The 13,704-nt window shown below is 52.2% G+C and overlaps 1 protein-coding gene across 1 annotated transcript; it reads right to left on the bottom strand.

Moving 5' to 3' along the window:
* Positions 1 to 615: 615 nt before the first annotated feature.
* Positions 616 to 3,753, bottom strand: XXYLT1 (xyloside xylosyltransferase 1). Its single transcript, XM_082223716.1, has 4 exons — positions 3,277 to 3,753; positions 3,030 to 3,177; positions 2,141 to 2,273; positions 616 to 1,339 (listed from the first exon to the last, which is right to left on the bottom strand). The coding sequence occupies exons 1-4, from the start codon at positions 3,739 to 3,741 to the stop codon at positions 943 to 945; spliced, it is 1,143 nt and encodes a 380-aa protein (XP_082079842.1). The 5' UTR covers positions 3,742 to 3,753; the 3' UTR covers positions 616 to 942.
* Positions 3,754 to 13,704: the final 9,951 nt, after the last annotated feature.

Genomic DNA, 13,704 nt, shown 5'->3' with positions numbered 1-13,704 from the left:
CCACTGGTCCTGCTAGCTGGGGATGATGGGAGTTGTAGTCCAAAAACAGCTGGAAACCCAAGTTTGGACAAGATCCTTTATGAAGCACAGGCCCCAACCCTGTTCCTTGGGGGACTTAGATTTCTACTTCTCTCCGTTTGGAGAGCTTTCCATTCCTGATCCAAGAGTCCTGGAAGCCACATCAGGTGGCAGCTGGTCTGACTTCCAGCAAGCCATTTCGCTTCCCTGCTGCAGACCCCTCTCCTTCCACCCCTCTTTCCCCAGAGGGGAGAGACATGCTGGGCCTGTTGGAATGCATTTTATTCTGCTCCTGCAGAAGGGACAAAAGACTCCTGGCACCCTCTCCTTCTCCCTCCGGGTCTCTGCCCCTGCCCCGCTGCCTGACAGCAGAAGAAGAACCACACCATCACCCCCAGGACAAGGCCTCCCAGCCCCACAGTCTCCCCTTGGCCCAAAGGGCCTTTTCCCCACAGCCCGAAAGGATGGCAGAGGGCTGAGTGCTCTAGTGGCACTGGGGGCCAATGGATCTCTGCAGATTCCAGGCTTGGTCCGCAAGAAGCTGTTCTTGCTCTGGGGGCCACGATCCTGCCGCCTTGCTGGGCAGGTGTGCTGCAGCCAAGATCGGAAACGTTCACAGTCCCCCAGGGAGCTGCCAGGGAAATGTCCAGCAGGAGGTCTCAGCCCCAGAGAGGCCTTGGGCTCGCCTCCCTCTCCCTGCCGTGTCTGGGTCCCAAAACAACAATCTCTGGCTGGTGGCAGAAGGCACTCAGCTCCGCATCCTTCCTGCAAGGCCCATGAGGATTCCTCCCAGGTAGACCCCAGTTGTGCGCAAGGGAAAGGGAGCAGCCTCCACTTGATGGAACCCCCCGAAGAGACACGGCGAGAGTCCTGCAGTGACCACAGCACAGCTGCTGCCCCCAAACTCCCCCTGGCCAGCCGGGGCTACTCCTGGGGGATGGGCGTGTTGCAGTTGCCATGGTAGATCCGGACGTGGCCGTCGCAGCGGAAGTAGTGGTCAAAGACGTCGCGGTAGCCGTGCTCACGCCACCAGGAGCAGAGCTGCCGGTTCCAGGTGCAGTCGAGGACGTGGAAGAGCTGCGGGTGAGACATGCCCACCAGCGTGAAGAAGTCCTGGTCGCCCAGGTGGCCCCGGAAGTGGAACTGGTCCGCCAGGCGCTGGGCGGCGCCCGGCTCCAGCAGGCGGTTGTAGAGCTCCGAGTGGCGCATGGCCTCCAGGTTCAGCAGGAGGACCCCGCTGTTGAAGCCGGGGAGGCCGTCCGGCGGGGGCTCCCCCACCTTGGTCCCCGGGTGCTCCTGGCGGTACTGCCAGAAGAGGTGCCTGCACAAGAGGAAAGGCAAGTCAGAGCTCGGCAGGATTAGGCCAGGGGCCCGTCCAGTCCAGCATCCTGTTCTGCTTCCATTAGAAAACTCGCCATCAGGATTCGAACCCAAGAACAGCTCTGCCCTCCTGCAACTGGGACTCAGAAGCATCGCTGCCCCTGACTGGGAAGGGCAGGGCTCAGGCCGTGGGGCCGGCAGTCACGGACAGCCCTGAAGGTGCCTAGTTCTCCTTTGCAGGGACAGCCGAGGCGGCAAGAGTCCTCCTGTCTCTTCCAAACAAAGTCCGGAAGGAGAGTCGGGGGAATGAGCCCGGCCAGCCCCATCCCAGGCCCCTGCTGGCAAGAGCTGCGTACAAACAGCTGGCAAGAGCAGAGGAAGGAAACATCTGGAGAGCAGCCCCACTCCCCAGCCGGCAGAGGAGATGGAGGGCGCAGCTGGCCCCCTTCCTCCCCAGGCTCCATGTGACAGCAGCAGTGCCCCCCAAGGCTTGTCCCCCCTGCTACATGTGTCCCATGTCCAACTAGGTGTTTGTAAGCAGCAAATGAAATTGACAACCGCCCCCCCCCCAAAAAAAGTGAGCTCCTGTTGAGTTTCACACTCTGGGCCCCCAATCTCCACCCCAAGAGCTCACTTTCCCCACAGATTTTCTGGCCAACTTCCCTTCTCAAATCTTTTGTCCTGAGTGTAGGGGGGGGGGGATTCTGGGAAGCCACCTCTGAGACCCCTTGTGCCCATGTGCAGCTTCTGTTAAGATCCCAAGTAACCCCCCCCCCCCGGAGCACCCACTGCTGGCACCTACCGATAGACGGGCTGCATCTCGTGGACGATGCCAATCACGGCCCCTTCCAGGAAGTTGTCAAACTCTTCAAAGAGTTCCCGGATGTTGGTCCTGTACTCCACATCAAGGTCCACCTGGATGATCCGCGAAATCTCTGTGGGGGAGTCAGGAACCAGAGGAGACTCTGAAGCACCTTCCCTGCTCCCTTGGTCGTAGCGTGGGGGGTGCAGGGGGGGCCGGCCGCACCAGGCGCAACATCTGGGGGGGCGCGCTCGCACTCGCAGCTCTCTGCCCCCTGCTAAAATCCACGGGTCAGGGGGCGCAAATTACTTGCCTTGCCCCGGGTGCTGACAAACCACGCTACACCACTGTCCCCAGGCACAGCTTCCGCCCCCCAAGGGAGGCTTCCTTCAGCCCCCACCCAGAGGAAGAGGCCAGGGACCAAGACCATACATGGCAGTCAGGTAGGGGGCAGGGGGTGGGTCATGGGGGCTCAGGAACTGTATATTGCACCTTCTCCCCTCTCCCTGCTGCACTGAGATGAAAGGGGGGACAGGGTTTTCTGCTGCCAATGGCAGGGGGAGGCAACATGGAACACTTTCCTTGTTAGGAGAGAGAGAGAGAGAGAGAGAGAGAAGCCCCTGCTGCCACCCCCTCCCCATCCTCTGGCAGTGGCTGTGGGCACCGCCCTTTCTGCCCCAGTGGCCAGGCCAGGCCCTGGGGCACCTGGTCTACTCAGTCCGACTTTGGCGATCTCACCTGGCGCTGCCACCCTGGCCGAGCTCACCCCCTGGACCCCAAGCGCCAGGCATGCGGAAGCGCTTTTTAAAGCAGGAGCGCCAAGGATGCCAGGGAGGCGCAGGGAGGGGGCAGGTGGACGGGGGGGGGTGCTGCCCATCTGCCTGCTGACCTTTGGGCAGGACGCGGTGCATGGCCAGCGAGAGGAAGAAGAGGGAGTCGCCATAGTAGGTTCCGGCGCCGGCGCTGAAGAGCTTCTGCATGGGCTCGACCAGGGGAAGCAGCTTCTCGGCCACCACGTCCACGTCGTGGAAGACCACCTGCGGGAAGGGAGAGGGGAGAAGCAGCCGTCAGGGGGAGGGATGCGCGCCGGGGAAAGCGGGGCGCCCGCCTTGGGGATGCTGCCCCCGGGAGCGCACCTTGTGCTGGAACTGGGCGCTGCGCAGCGCCTCGCGGAGGGCGGCCTTCCCGACGGGGCGGCTGGGCGCGTCGCTGAGCAGGTGCAGCACGAGGGTCTGGCGCGGGCCCAGCTTGGCGAAGCGCGCCAGCGAGCGCAGCGCCGCCTCGGCCTTGGATCGCAGCGCCGCGTTGCGCTCGGCCTTGGCCAGCAGCAGCAGCACGTGCAGCTCGGCCTCGCCCGCCGCCCCCGACGCCGCCGCCCCCGCCGCCGCGGCCAGCAGCTCCTCGCCCGCCTTGGCCTTGCTCTCCCCGACCGGCTCGGCGGGGGCGGCGGAGGCGGAGGCGGGCGGCGGGGCGCGGGGCTCGGGCGAGGCGGGCGAGCGCGCGTAGTAGAGGGCGCACAGCAGGGCCAGCGCCGCCGCCGCCGCCAGCGCGCACGGAGGGGGCCGCGGCAGGGACGCCGGAGACCCGGCCAGACGCGCCATGCTCGGCGGCGGCGGCGGCGGAAGAGGCGGAGGAGGAGAAGGACGAGAAGAGGCGGACCCGGAGGAGGAGGAGGAGGAGGAAGAGGGGCTCCCGGCGGAAAAGCCGCCAGCGTCCCGCGGAGATGAGCGGGGACGCATCCAGGGCGGACCCAAGACAGGACTTCTCCCAACGCAGATTTAACCCCCCCGGGATGGCTTGAAAGGAGGATCGGGGAAATCAATGGAGGGAGGGAGGGATGAAGGGCTGCTAGCTGCTCTTGCGCTGGGATCCAGCTGTGCCGCCGCTGCGAGAGCAGGGTGCGGGGGGGGGGCTTGGCCCGATCCAACAGACACTCCCTCTGCTCGCTTCCCCTCGCTGCCCCGGTCAAGCTGCAGAGCGGGAGGCCCGCCTGGGTGCTGCGCTCTTCCCTCCTGGAGAGCTCTGGCCCGGGGGCCTCTGGCGGGGCGCCTGCCAAGCGAAGCAGCCTTCAGATGGAAGGAGACAAGGCGGCAACGGGCAGGAGCCGCGGCCACTGCAGGGCCCCCTTCGCGGGGGGGGGAGGCCCCGAGATGCTCTGCCGGGAGGGTGTGCGGGCCACAGCCCAGAGGCAAAACAGGTGGTTCTGGGCTGCTGCTGTGGAGCCCCCGCCTCTCTATCACGGCCACCTGGGAAGCCCACAAGAGCACTCTCCCCTCCTAGCCCTGCTCTCCATGAATTTGTCCTCTTTTGAAGTCACCCAGTGGTGGCCCTCACTGCCTCCTAGGGAGGGGGTTCCAGAACTCTATGCTGTGTGAAGGACTGTCTGTTCTCTGTCCTGAATCTTCCAATATTCAGGTTCATTGGATGGCCAAACCTCTTTCCACTTTCTCTTAAAAAACTTCCGGACACGGCAACACTTCTCCAAGGGGTGTTGGTTCCACCCCCTCGATCATTTTGGTTACTCTTTTCTGAACCTTTTCCAACTCTACAATATCCTTTTTCAGGTGAGGCAACCAGAACAGTACCTGGCATCTCAAATGTGGTCACACCATAATTTGTATAACAATAGCACTATGAGATGGGCAGTTTTGAGATCCTTTCCTAATGACCCCTAGCACGGAATTTGCCTGTTTCACAGCCACTGCACACGGGGTCGGGATCTTCATGGTGCTGTCCACTGTGGTCCTGAGGTCTCGTTCCTGGTCAGTCACTGCCAGTTCAGACTCCAAGAGCATGTAGGTGATTTTTTTGTGTCCTGACCTGCATCGCTTTACACTTGTTTTCACTGAATTGCACTTGCCATGTTGCAGCCCCTTCGCTACTGATACGGAACGGGGGGGGGGGGGCAATGTCTTCTTCACTACAATATATTTGCTCAATTTCTCTAGGACTCCATCACCCCTCCCCTGTCCTCCATAATCTCTCAAGTAATACTGTCAAAATCCTGTTACAATGTATCCACTCTGTTTCTGCTTTTGCTCTCTAGTACAGAGTGGCTTAGAAATCACTGAAATCTTCAAAAATTGATATAAAATCAGCCGTGGTTCTGATCTGCTCGTTCTCGGTGCCATTCAACTCAGTTCCCCTTGGACTCCATGATGCTGTCCCTACTTCCATAATCCCCAAAGCAGCAGGTCACGTACGCAGGAACTTCTTAATCCTGTCAGATAGTTTTGCAAATCCTTCCTTCGGGCAATACTAGGTGACAGACGATGTATATTCCTGGCCCATTGTCTTGCCACCACCGGTACTCAATAAATGTGTATCTATGTATATTTCCCGCTCCGCATATCCCCCCTCCCTCATCCGAAAATGCTAATTAATGTAATCCCACCTTTTCATAATGTATTCATGACGTGTAAAGTATATTCATGATGTAACTTGTGAAACCCAACCTTCCCATAATGTATTCGTGACGTTTCATGCACTGTATTCTGGGACATGGAGGGAAATCTCAAAAGTTCATGCCACCCCTTTCTCGCTGTTCAATCTCGCCTTGAACCTGTTGCGCAATAAACTTGGATCTTCTGCAGTTTGCTCCTGCGTCCGGCTGAGCTCATTTTCTTCCGCAGGGACCCACGGACTTAGTCCGATGAGCTGGGTGGCAGAGTAACCCCGCACCCAGAATTTTTCCGTAACAGTTGGCGCCCAACGTGGGGCTTGTGGTTCTCCCAAGCTGCTGACTGGGGGCCCCGAAATCTTCATCCGGCTCCAGGCCATTTTGCCTGGGAAGATCCTTTTGGACCCCCAGCCATCTTCTGGGCGGTAATCGAAAGCCCTAGGAGTTCAGCCGGGGAGCAAAAGAGGGATCCAGCCGGCTTATTCATCGATCCCGGGATCATCATAGAAGACGCGTGAGTATAAGGAAAAAGGAAAATCCAGTGCACTGGTGGGAAGGGGGTGGAAGTCTCCTGGCAACTGAATTCTCTGCCCTCCTCTCTATCGCTCCTTCTTGCCTTTCTCTTGGTCCGGTTAGTGAGAGAGACCGTGGACCGCTGCTCAACCCGAAAGGGGGGTTCTGAGCTCTATCCCTTTTCCTTAAAATCTCCAGCCAGCCGCACCAATTGGGAGCCCGAAAGTAAGACGGAGAGACCCGACTTGAAAGATAGCCGACTCTCTGCAACGGGCATCCCAGTTGAAAGCAAGGGGTTGGAGCTCTCTTTCCGATCTTCCCGAGCGTCCTTTCTAGGGGGCAGGAAGTGGTCTTGCTTTCTATCCCAATCCCAGCCGCACCGGTCGAGCTACATACCACGTGTACTGTAAGCTCGCTTCCGAAAGCAAGGGGGATTTTCGACCCGAAATTCTATCCAGGGACCACCCGATCTGGCACTGCATGGCGCGGGCGTCCAGTAGGGCCCCTTTTCCTGAGATGTGACGATAGGTAGGAGGTTGCCAGGAGGGATAGCCCATGAGGAATTGGGCAGGACCGGCAGAGTGGAAAGAGACCCCAGGTTATAGGAAATAAGGAAATAAGGAAATAGGAAATGGAACGCAAGGAACCGGATAGCTAGAGCTCTCTAAAACCCACTAAGGAAGTTGCCAGGCAACTAGAAGCCCCTTCTCCTCTTTACTATACGTCCCTGTACTAAGCGTACCAAACCCCTAGACATACCAATCCTAATCAACCCCTCTTTTCTCCCCTTCTCTATCCCAGACACCCCCCCCAAAAAAAGGAAAAAGCAAAAAAGCAACAACAGCAACGCATGCATCTATAAAGGGGTACCCAGTCAACCAAGCGTTGTGAGCCCTACCAGTCTGATTACCTGGTGGTGTGTTTGAAGAGGCAAGGAGGCTCATAAAACCATGTGGGACCTTCCTACTAATTTCACTTAATGAAGCCAAAGGTAGTGGCCCATCTCCTTGCAATAACCAACTAAAGGATGAGAATATATATGTTTACATGTTGTCTGTTATGTGTGTTGTCTGTTAATACATATATGAGAATATGTATGTTTACATGTTGTCCGTTATGTGTGTTGTCTGTTCCTTCTGTCTCTGGCAGACTGCCTTTCTTAAGTGTGCATAGTTTAAACTGCAAGCTTGCTTCAAAATTTAAATCTAAGGAAGTCATGCTGGATCTTAGCAGTCCTAAATAAGAGAAAATGAGAATGAAGTGTGCAAATGTTTACCCCACCTCTTGCTTTGCCCCAACTTTTGAGATTGCGAGTCTACAGTCTTATTTTGGAAGGTGCTGATAACCTAATGTTTCTGCTGCAAAAGCCTAGTTGAGCCAACTGCTCTCAAGCTAAAATGCAGTGTATGTATTTCATTAAGCATATGCCTATGAAAGTATGGTGTTCCTTCTAAGAAAATATCTGAGTCCAGTTTTAACTTTGATTTGGTTGGACAGAAGAGTTATTGTAAGGCTCCTGATATCAGTCTCTATAAGACTTCCTGGCCTCTTTTCTTAGAAAATGCCCCCCCCCCTGTTTCATTCTGTCTCTTTCAGGGGTTTTTTTTTTCCCTCCTTCTCCTTCTTATTCTGTGCCAGGTAAATTTACTCCTGAGTAAGCTTCCTTTAAAGGAAACTGCAAGGGGGGGCATAGATTAGGCTTACTATTGCTCTGCAAGTTCAACAAAATTGTCAAATCTATGGCTGTTGTAATTATTTGTGAGTGGTTATATCAATTGAATTAACTTTGCTTTATAAAAGATCCTCTCCCTATCTTAGGAAAATGTTAACTTCAATCTTCCTTTAAAGATAATTTCTATAGGTATGTGTGTGTTTCTGGTAGTACAAATCTTGCTATGAACCCTGTATTTTAGGGTTGGACTAGATGACCCCAGGTCCCTTTCAACTTTCCCAATTTGTGGCTGATGAGTTGAAATTCAGCCCAGGTTGGCTCTTTGTTTTTTAAAAGGTGTGATGAGAGGTGAAAGCCATGATGTTTGAAGCAGAACTGGTGATATCAAGCATTTAAGTGATTACAGTGTTTATCATTTTGTCTATTATTTACAAAAATCAGACTTAAAAGTCTACTCAAAGTTTAAGCACATACAAATGGATAATCAAGTAGAATTAGCCTTGACCAATCCATTTGTCTGCAAATGGTAAGGCCGAAATGACTGAGAATGTTTAAAAAAAAAAAAAATTCCTATGAATTCTAACTCTCTGGCCATTTTTACTCATAAATAAGAGAGCGGTTGATTGTTCCGCGAATGGCCAGAGGGATATTAGCCCTTTCCTGTACATAAAGGAAGCAGTCTCGTTTGCTTGGGCCGAAATCGCTAGCTTTGGTAAATACTTAAATTGCTGAGTTTCTCTTTTTTGTTTAAAATCAAACCCTGTTTTCAAAATCTACTCCATACCCTTCCCTTCCCTTATTCAAATGTTAATTTAGCCAAAGGATGCAACATTTTCAATAGTACAAAAGGTTTGCTGAGACATGAACTCTGCACATGCACAGAGGCTAGATCAGCTAAAGAAGAGAGAGAGGACGGGGGGGGGGACTGTAAGGAGGGAGAGGAGGTTTCTTCCAAATGTAAAAGAAAAGTCAGAACCATTGAGGGAAATCACCCTTAATCTGTCTTTGCCCCAGGGGCTACTTAAGACAAAAGGCTACAAAAAAAAAACAACAAAAAAAAAACTAGCCCATCAAAAGTCAAGAGCTTTCCAGGTTCCAAATCTTAACATGCAAAATTCTTTTCACAGGTAAATATCAAAGCATTCCCCCCTGATTGGGAATTTTAGGAACAGCATTTCCTGACAGGCTTTTCACATGAAATAATTTTCCCTTTTAACAGGATATGTGAACCCTGATAACAAAGTGTTTGTCCCTTTTCCTCCCACAGCAACTTTCTTTCTGTTCTGTGAAACAAGTCTGAATCCCTGCTGTATTAGTGACCTCTATCTCTTTGTGCCTTTGACATTTTTTTAAGTTACAAATAATCTGTTTTCATTTATTTAATCAGTTTCTCCATGATGTCTATGAAGTTAATCGAAGCACAACCAAACATTGTTTGTGGAATGGTACTTGTTTACCTTTGGCCTGAGCATTTCTTACTAATTCTGTCATTTTGGCTAGTGCAAGGTACCTGCACAACTTTAAATTGCCATTCATTTTATTGGTATTAACTCATTTCCCAGTATTCCGCTATTAACATTACAGCTGATGTCACATCAAGAAACACTTTTATTTTCATTTGGGATGTTAGAATGCCAAAACAGATTACTTCAGGTTACTTATTAATTGTGTGTCTTAGCATTTATTTATTTTTGGTTCCTCATAGCTCATTTTTGTGTGTTTGTGTTTTACTTTGGGGGACATGTTCATCACATGTTGAAAGTCAGTCTCACGAAGTTCTTTTATTGAATAGCACATGGTGAATTTTAAGTTTTCCTCATTGTTTTTCCATTTTTTCCAGTCCAGTAGTAATATGTGTGGTTTTGATAATATCTTTGTACTATTTAATAATAGTTATTTTCTGAATCTGATGTCTTTGTGTCAAGTCCATTTTCATCTAACTGGTAATCTAATTTTTTGCTTTCTTTTTTATTTTTTAACCTTTGTATTTTTTACAGTTCTCTTTCTATACATGTGGAGTAATTTTTTATTTTATAATATGAAAAGAACAACAACAACAAAAATTAAGTGAAGGAAAGCAAACAAACTTAGCAGATAATCACAGTAATTATATGGAAATGTGATAATGAATAAAATGTTTAATCCACTAAGATTGTTATTATTTGCAGCTTCCCATGGAAACTGGAGGACATCCCTTTTACCTTTTGCCCTTTCCTTGTCTAACTGTGTTTTTAAGTCACCCCAAAACCCTGCCCCCTTACAGGATATCACTTCTACAGATGTGCAATGATGAAAAGCAGCAACAACCCCTCAACTCAGTACTTCGCCATCGCAAGACCAGCAACAACAGACAACAGAGACTGCTGGGGGAGTGGGCCTGACAAAGGGGGGTGGAGTTGACTTACAAGGACATCTTTTCACTTGAACCTCAAGCCTCTGCTCCAAGATTCAAAAGATACATACGTAAAAGATCACAATGGTGTCAAGATATGCAACAGATATTTAATTATTTTGTTTTGTATTATGTGTTATTATGTAAGAATGTTGAAATGTGTCTGACAGTGTGATTTCCACAAAGGGGGGCAATTTATTGTGTGTAACTGTTTTTATGTTTAATGTCTTATTCCTTACACACCAGTGGAGAATTCTCATGCATTTTATACTTTCTAATAGCTCACACTATTGTGTAGTCCAATGTTTAGATAACCACAATTCGTTGTCCCACCTGGCACTATGCCAACCTTCCCTACCCATTTTAAAAATGTGCTAAAACTTGCTTTACCAAGGAGAAGCTTCTAAGAAACATGAAGGTGGATATGCTTTGGTTTAGCAGGAATGATTCCTTATAGACTTAAATTGACTTATTTGGACAACTGCCCTTGTTAAGAATGGTTTTCTTTTAACAGATTGGTTTGAAGAGTTGAGAACCATGGGGCAAGATAAATTCAAATTGGACTCAGTTTGAATTGGGCACGTGTATCCAGGCTGCAATTAGCCTTTTGGTCCTTTAAGTGCAAGTGAGCAACCCCCATGCGTGCAAAACCACAGCCTATAATAAAATCCCATAGCTAAAGGCCAAGGCGAAGACATCTCCCTCAGAGATGCCCAAACCTGTGCCAGCTATGGTGAATGCCAGGCGACATGGTTAAATGAAAGCCCTGAGGGGATTCAACAGACAGGATGTGTTGCTGTAGCACTATGTCAGTGTGAGACCACAGAAGAGCTAGCTTGACACCTGAGAAACACACAAAAATGGCGAAGGACAAAACACCAACTGCATTTTTCAGTCAATTAGACCTTCCTGTTAGGTGCAAAGCATAAAACACTATTGAGAATGCCACAAGTAATTTAGCAACAAAATACAAGAGATGTTCTTTATATAATACCCTATATGCAGCTACCTGCACTGATATACTTGCAAATGACCGTAAGAGGCATGGCTTGCAAGTCCCTTTCAGGTTTGCATAAAGCCACACATCCCATTCACCGAGATTTAGGGTGCTGTCAGGGGTTCAGAAGCAGAGACGCAGAGAAGGGTGGAAACAGAGAGCGAGGGGGAGGAAGCCGAAGGGAGAATGAGTGATGATGACGACCCGAGATCTCCAAGCCTAAGCAGTGAGTCAGAGGACTCCCAAAAGGGAGCCCCAGTGAGCAGAGCAAGGGGGGGATCCGGGGGGACACCCCAGGAGGAAGGGAACAGAGGAGATTCAGAGAGCAGCAGCTGGAAGTCGGGACCCACGCTCAAGACTGAGAGCAGCAGGGAGGAAGGCAGCCAGGCATCGGGTTCCGGAGGCCGTCAGCAGGAGGGAGGGCACGAGTCAGGGGTGGTCACGCCCTCCTCAGAGAGCGAGGCAACGGTCAAGAGGAAAGTAGAGAGTTGGGCGCGCGCGCCAAGTTCAAATGCAGCGGAAGCTGGAGCAGTAAGCAGCCCGGAGAGTGAGCCAGGTCCCAAAGCCCGCCGAAAGGAAGCGGAAGGATCAGGGGGGTCAGCGTCAGAGGAGAGTAGAAGGGAGGAGTCCCAGGGGGGCAGAAGGACCCAGAGACGTAGGGAGAGGCGAAGGAGGTGGAGCAAGGCTAGGGTATTAAGCTGGTGTGCAAGAGGCGGGGACTCAGATGGGTCTTCGCCGACCTAGGGCAGAAGGTGTAGAGCTGCACGCTGCAGTTCGGAAATGAAACCTGTAACTCAATAAAGACTCTTTTAAAGTGGACGCTGTGTGGCGTGGTCCTATGTGAGCTGGGACCTGGTAGCAGCTCTGACAGTAAGACCCATCTCCTCAAAGCTTCAGAAACCTGAAACCTCGCAGCGGGAGCAGAAGCCGCTAGGGGAGGAAGAGGGGTGTCTGTAAGCAAGCTCACAAAGGTTAGCAAGATGACGGAAGAACAGAGGATCTCCGCGTTGCAAGAGGCAGTGACCCAGTTGTCCTCAGAGGTATTGGCTTCCAAGAAACGGGAGGAGGAGACTACAGCCGCCTACAGAGACCTACACGCCAGGTTTGAAATGCTTGTTAAGCAAGGGCAACCGGGACCCAGACCGGAGGGCGTGGGATTGGCACGGAGAGCAGGAGGGCTTGTGGCTCACTTCGATGGGACTTTGCAACAGTACCCTAATTTTAGAGCAGACGTAATGTGCGCACTGCAACTGCTGGCAAAAGACTTTAGAGATGAGGAAGAGAAGGTGGGGTTCATATTGTCCCATTTGCATGGGGATGCCAAAGCCTGGCTGCGCAATTTGTGGAGGGATAAAGATCCGGCGCTTCAGAATGCAGATGCCTTTATCAAAGCGATGGATGCGTGTTTTTTGTCTACTATTGATGTGGATCTTGCCAGACGGGAGATTCATGGACTAAAACAAGGGAGGGCGAGCGTCCGGCAGTATCACGCCCGATTTTTTGCGCTGGTCAGTGCTTTAGAATGGGATCGGGATTCGCCCCCTGTCAGAGACCTCTTCTGGGAGGGTCTAAGTTCTGCGGTTAAGGATGAAATTGCAAGGGGGGAGAGGCCCCGAAGCACGCAGGAGGTGGTCCAAAGGGCGCTGACTGTGGGGGTGAGGCTGGAAGAACGTCCATGGTGCAGAGATGAAGGACGTGGAGGGCGCGAAGCAGCGAGAAGTTTCTCTTTCGTTCCGAGGGAAGCAGCGCGTGCGCAATCCACACCTCCGCCAGGAGGGGGAGGGGAACCGATGGAGGTTGGAGGTGCAAGGGCTCAGTCAGCAGCCAGAGCCCTAGCACCGGCAGCAGTGAAAGCGAAGCCTCCTAGAGGGAACAGGAAGTGTTACATCTGCGAGGATCCAGGCCATTTGGCGAAGGAGTGTCCCCGGAGGCTCCACAAGCACACTGCAGCCTCAGCAATGGTGACTGCAGCAACGCAGCAAGGAGAACCACAGCAGGGAAACGACGATGTCTGGCTGGAGACGGAGGCACTGGGGCCCAGCCAGACGCATCTGTGAAGCAGCCCCCAGCGATATTGCAACCCACGGATCCCCTCCCACCCAAACCAGTGGTGCAGCTCACAGCGTCTCTCCAGCTACCCAACGGCGTCACTATCGAAGTGCCGCTTTCTGTGGATTCTGGAAGCAACGCAGACTTTATAGCGCAGAGCTTTGTGGAGCAGCACGCTATACAGCTATTGCCTGCCACTCTGCCCCTGCAAGTCGTCACAGTGGATGGCAGAGAGTTGCTAGGGGGGCAGGTGGTGAAGCAGACGCCACCAATGGTGATGCGCCTTGGCAACCACAGGGAAGTCATCAGTTTTAATGTCACCCAACTGTCGGACACGCCCATTGTGTTGGGCATGAGTTGGCTGGACAGGCACAGTCCGACACTGGCTTGGTACCAGAGACAACTGATCTTCGGCTCCTCTTATTGCGCAGAACACTGCATCCTGCCCCGACGGGAGGGAGAGGAGGAGGAATCACAACTGCAGTTGGGAACGTTGCAAGCGGTCCCCCACAAATACGCGAACTTTTTGGAGGTCTTCTGC

Source organism: Podarcis vaucheri (genome assembly GCF_965113315.1).
Source record: "Podarcis vaucheri genome assembly, chromosome: 5".
Classification (NCBI taxonomy): domain Eukaryota; kingdom Metazoa; phylum Chordata; class Lepidosauria; order Squamata; family Lacertidae; genus Podarcis; species Podarcis vaucheri.
Note: the sequence above shows the minus strand (reverse complement) of the source record. Positions and strands in the feature narration are given on the sequence as shown.

Coding starts and splice junctions, on each gene's coding strand:
- XXYLT1 (XM_082223716.1), bottom strand. CDS start 3,741: ATGGCGCGTCTGGCCGGGTCTCCGGCGTCCCTGCCGCGGCCCCCTCCG. Junction 3,178..3,276: donor GCGCCCAGTTCCAGCACAAG/GTGCGCTCCCGG, acceptor CCCTTCCCGCAG/GTGGTCTTCCACGACGTGGA. Junction 2,274..3,029: donor GCACCGCGTCCTGCCCAAAG/GTCAGCAGGCAG, acceptor ACTCCCCCACAG/AGATTTCGCGGATCATCCAG.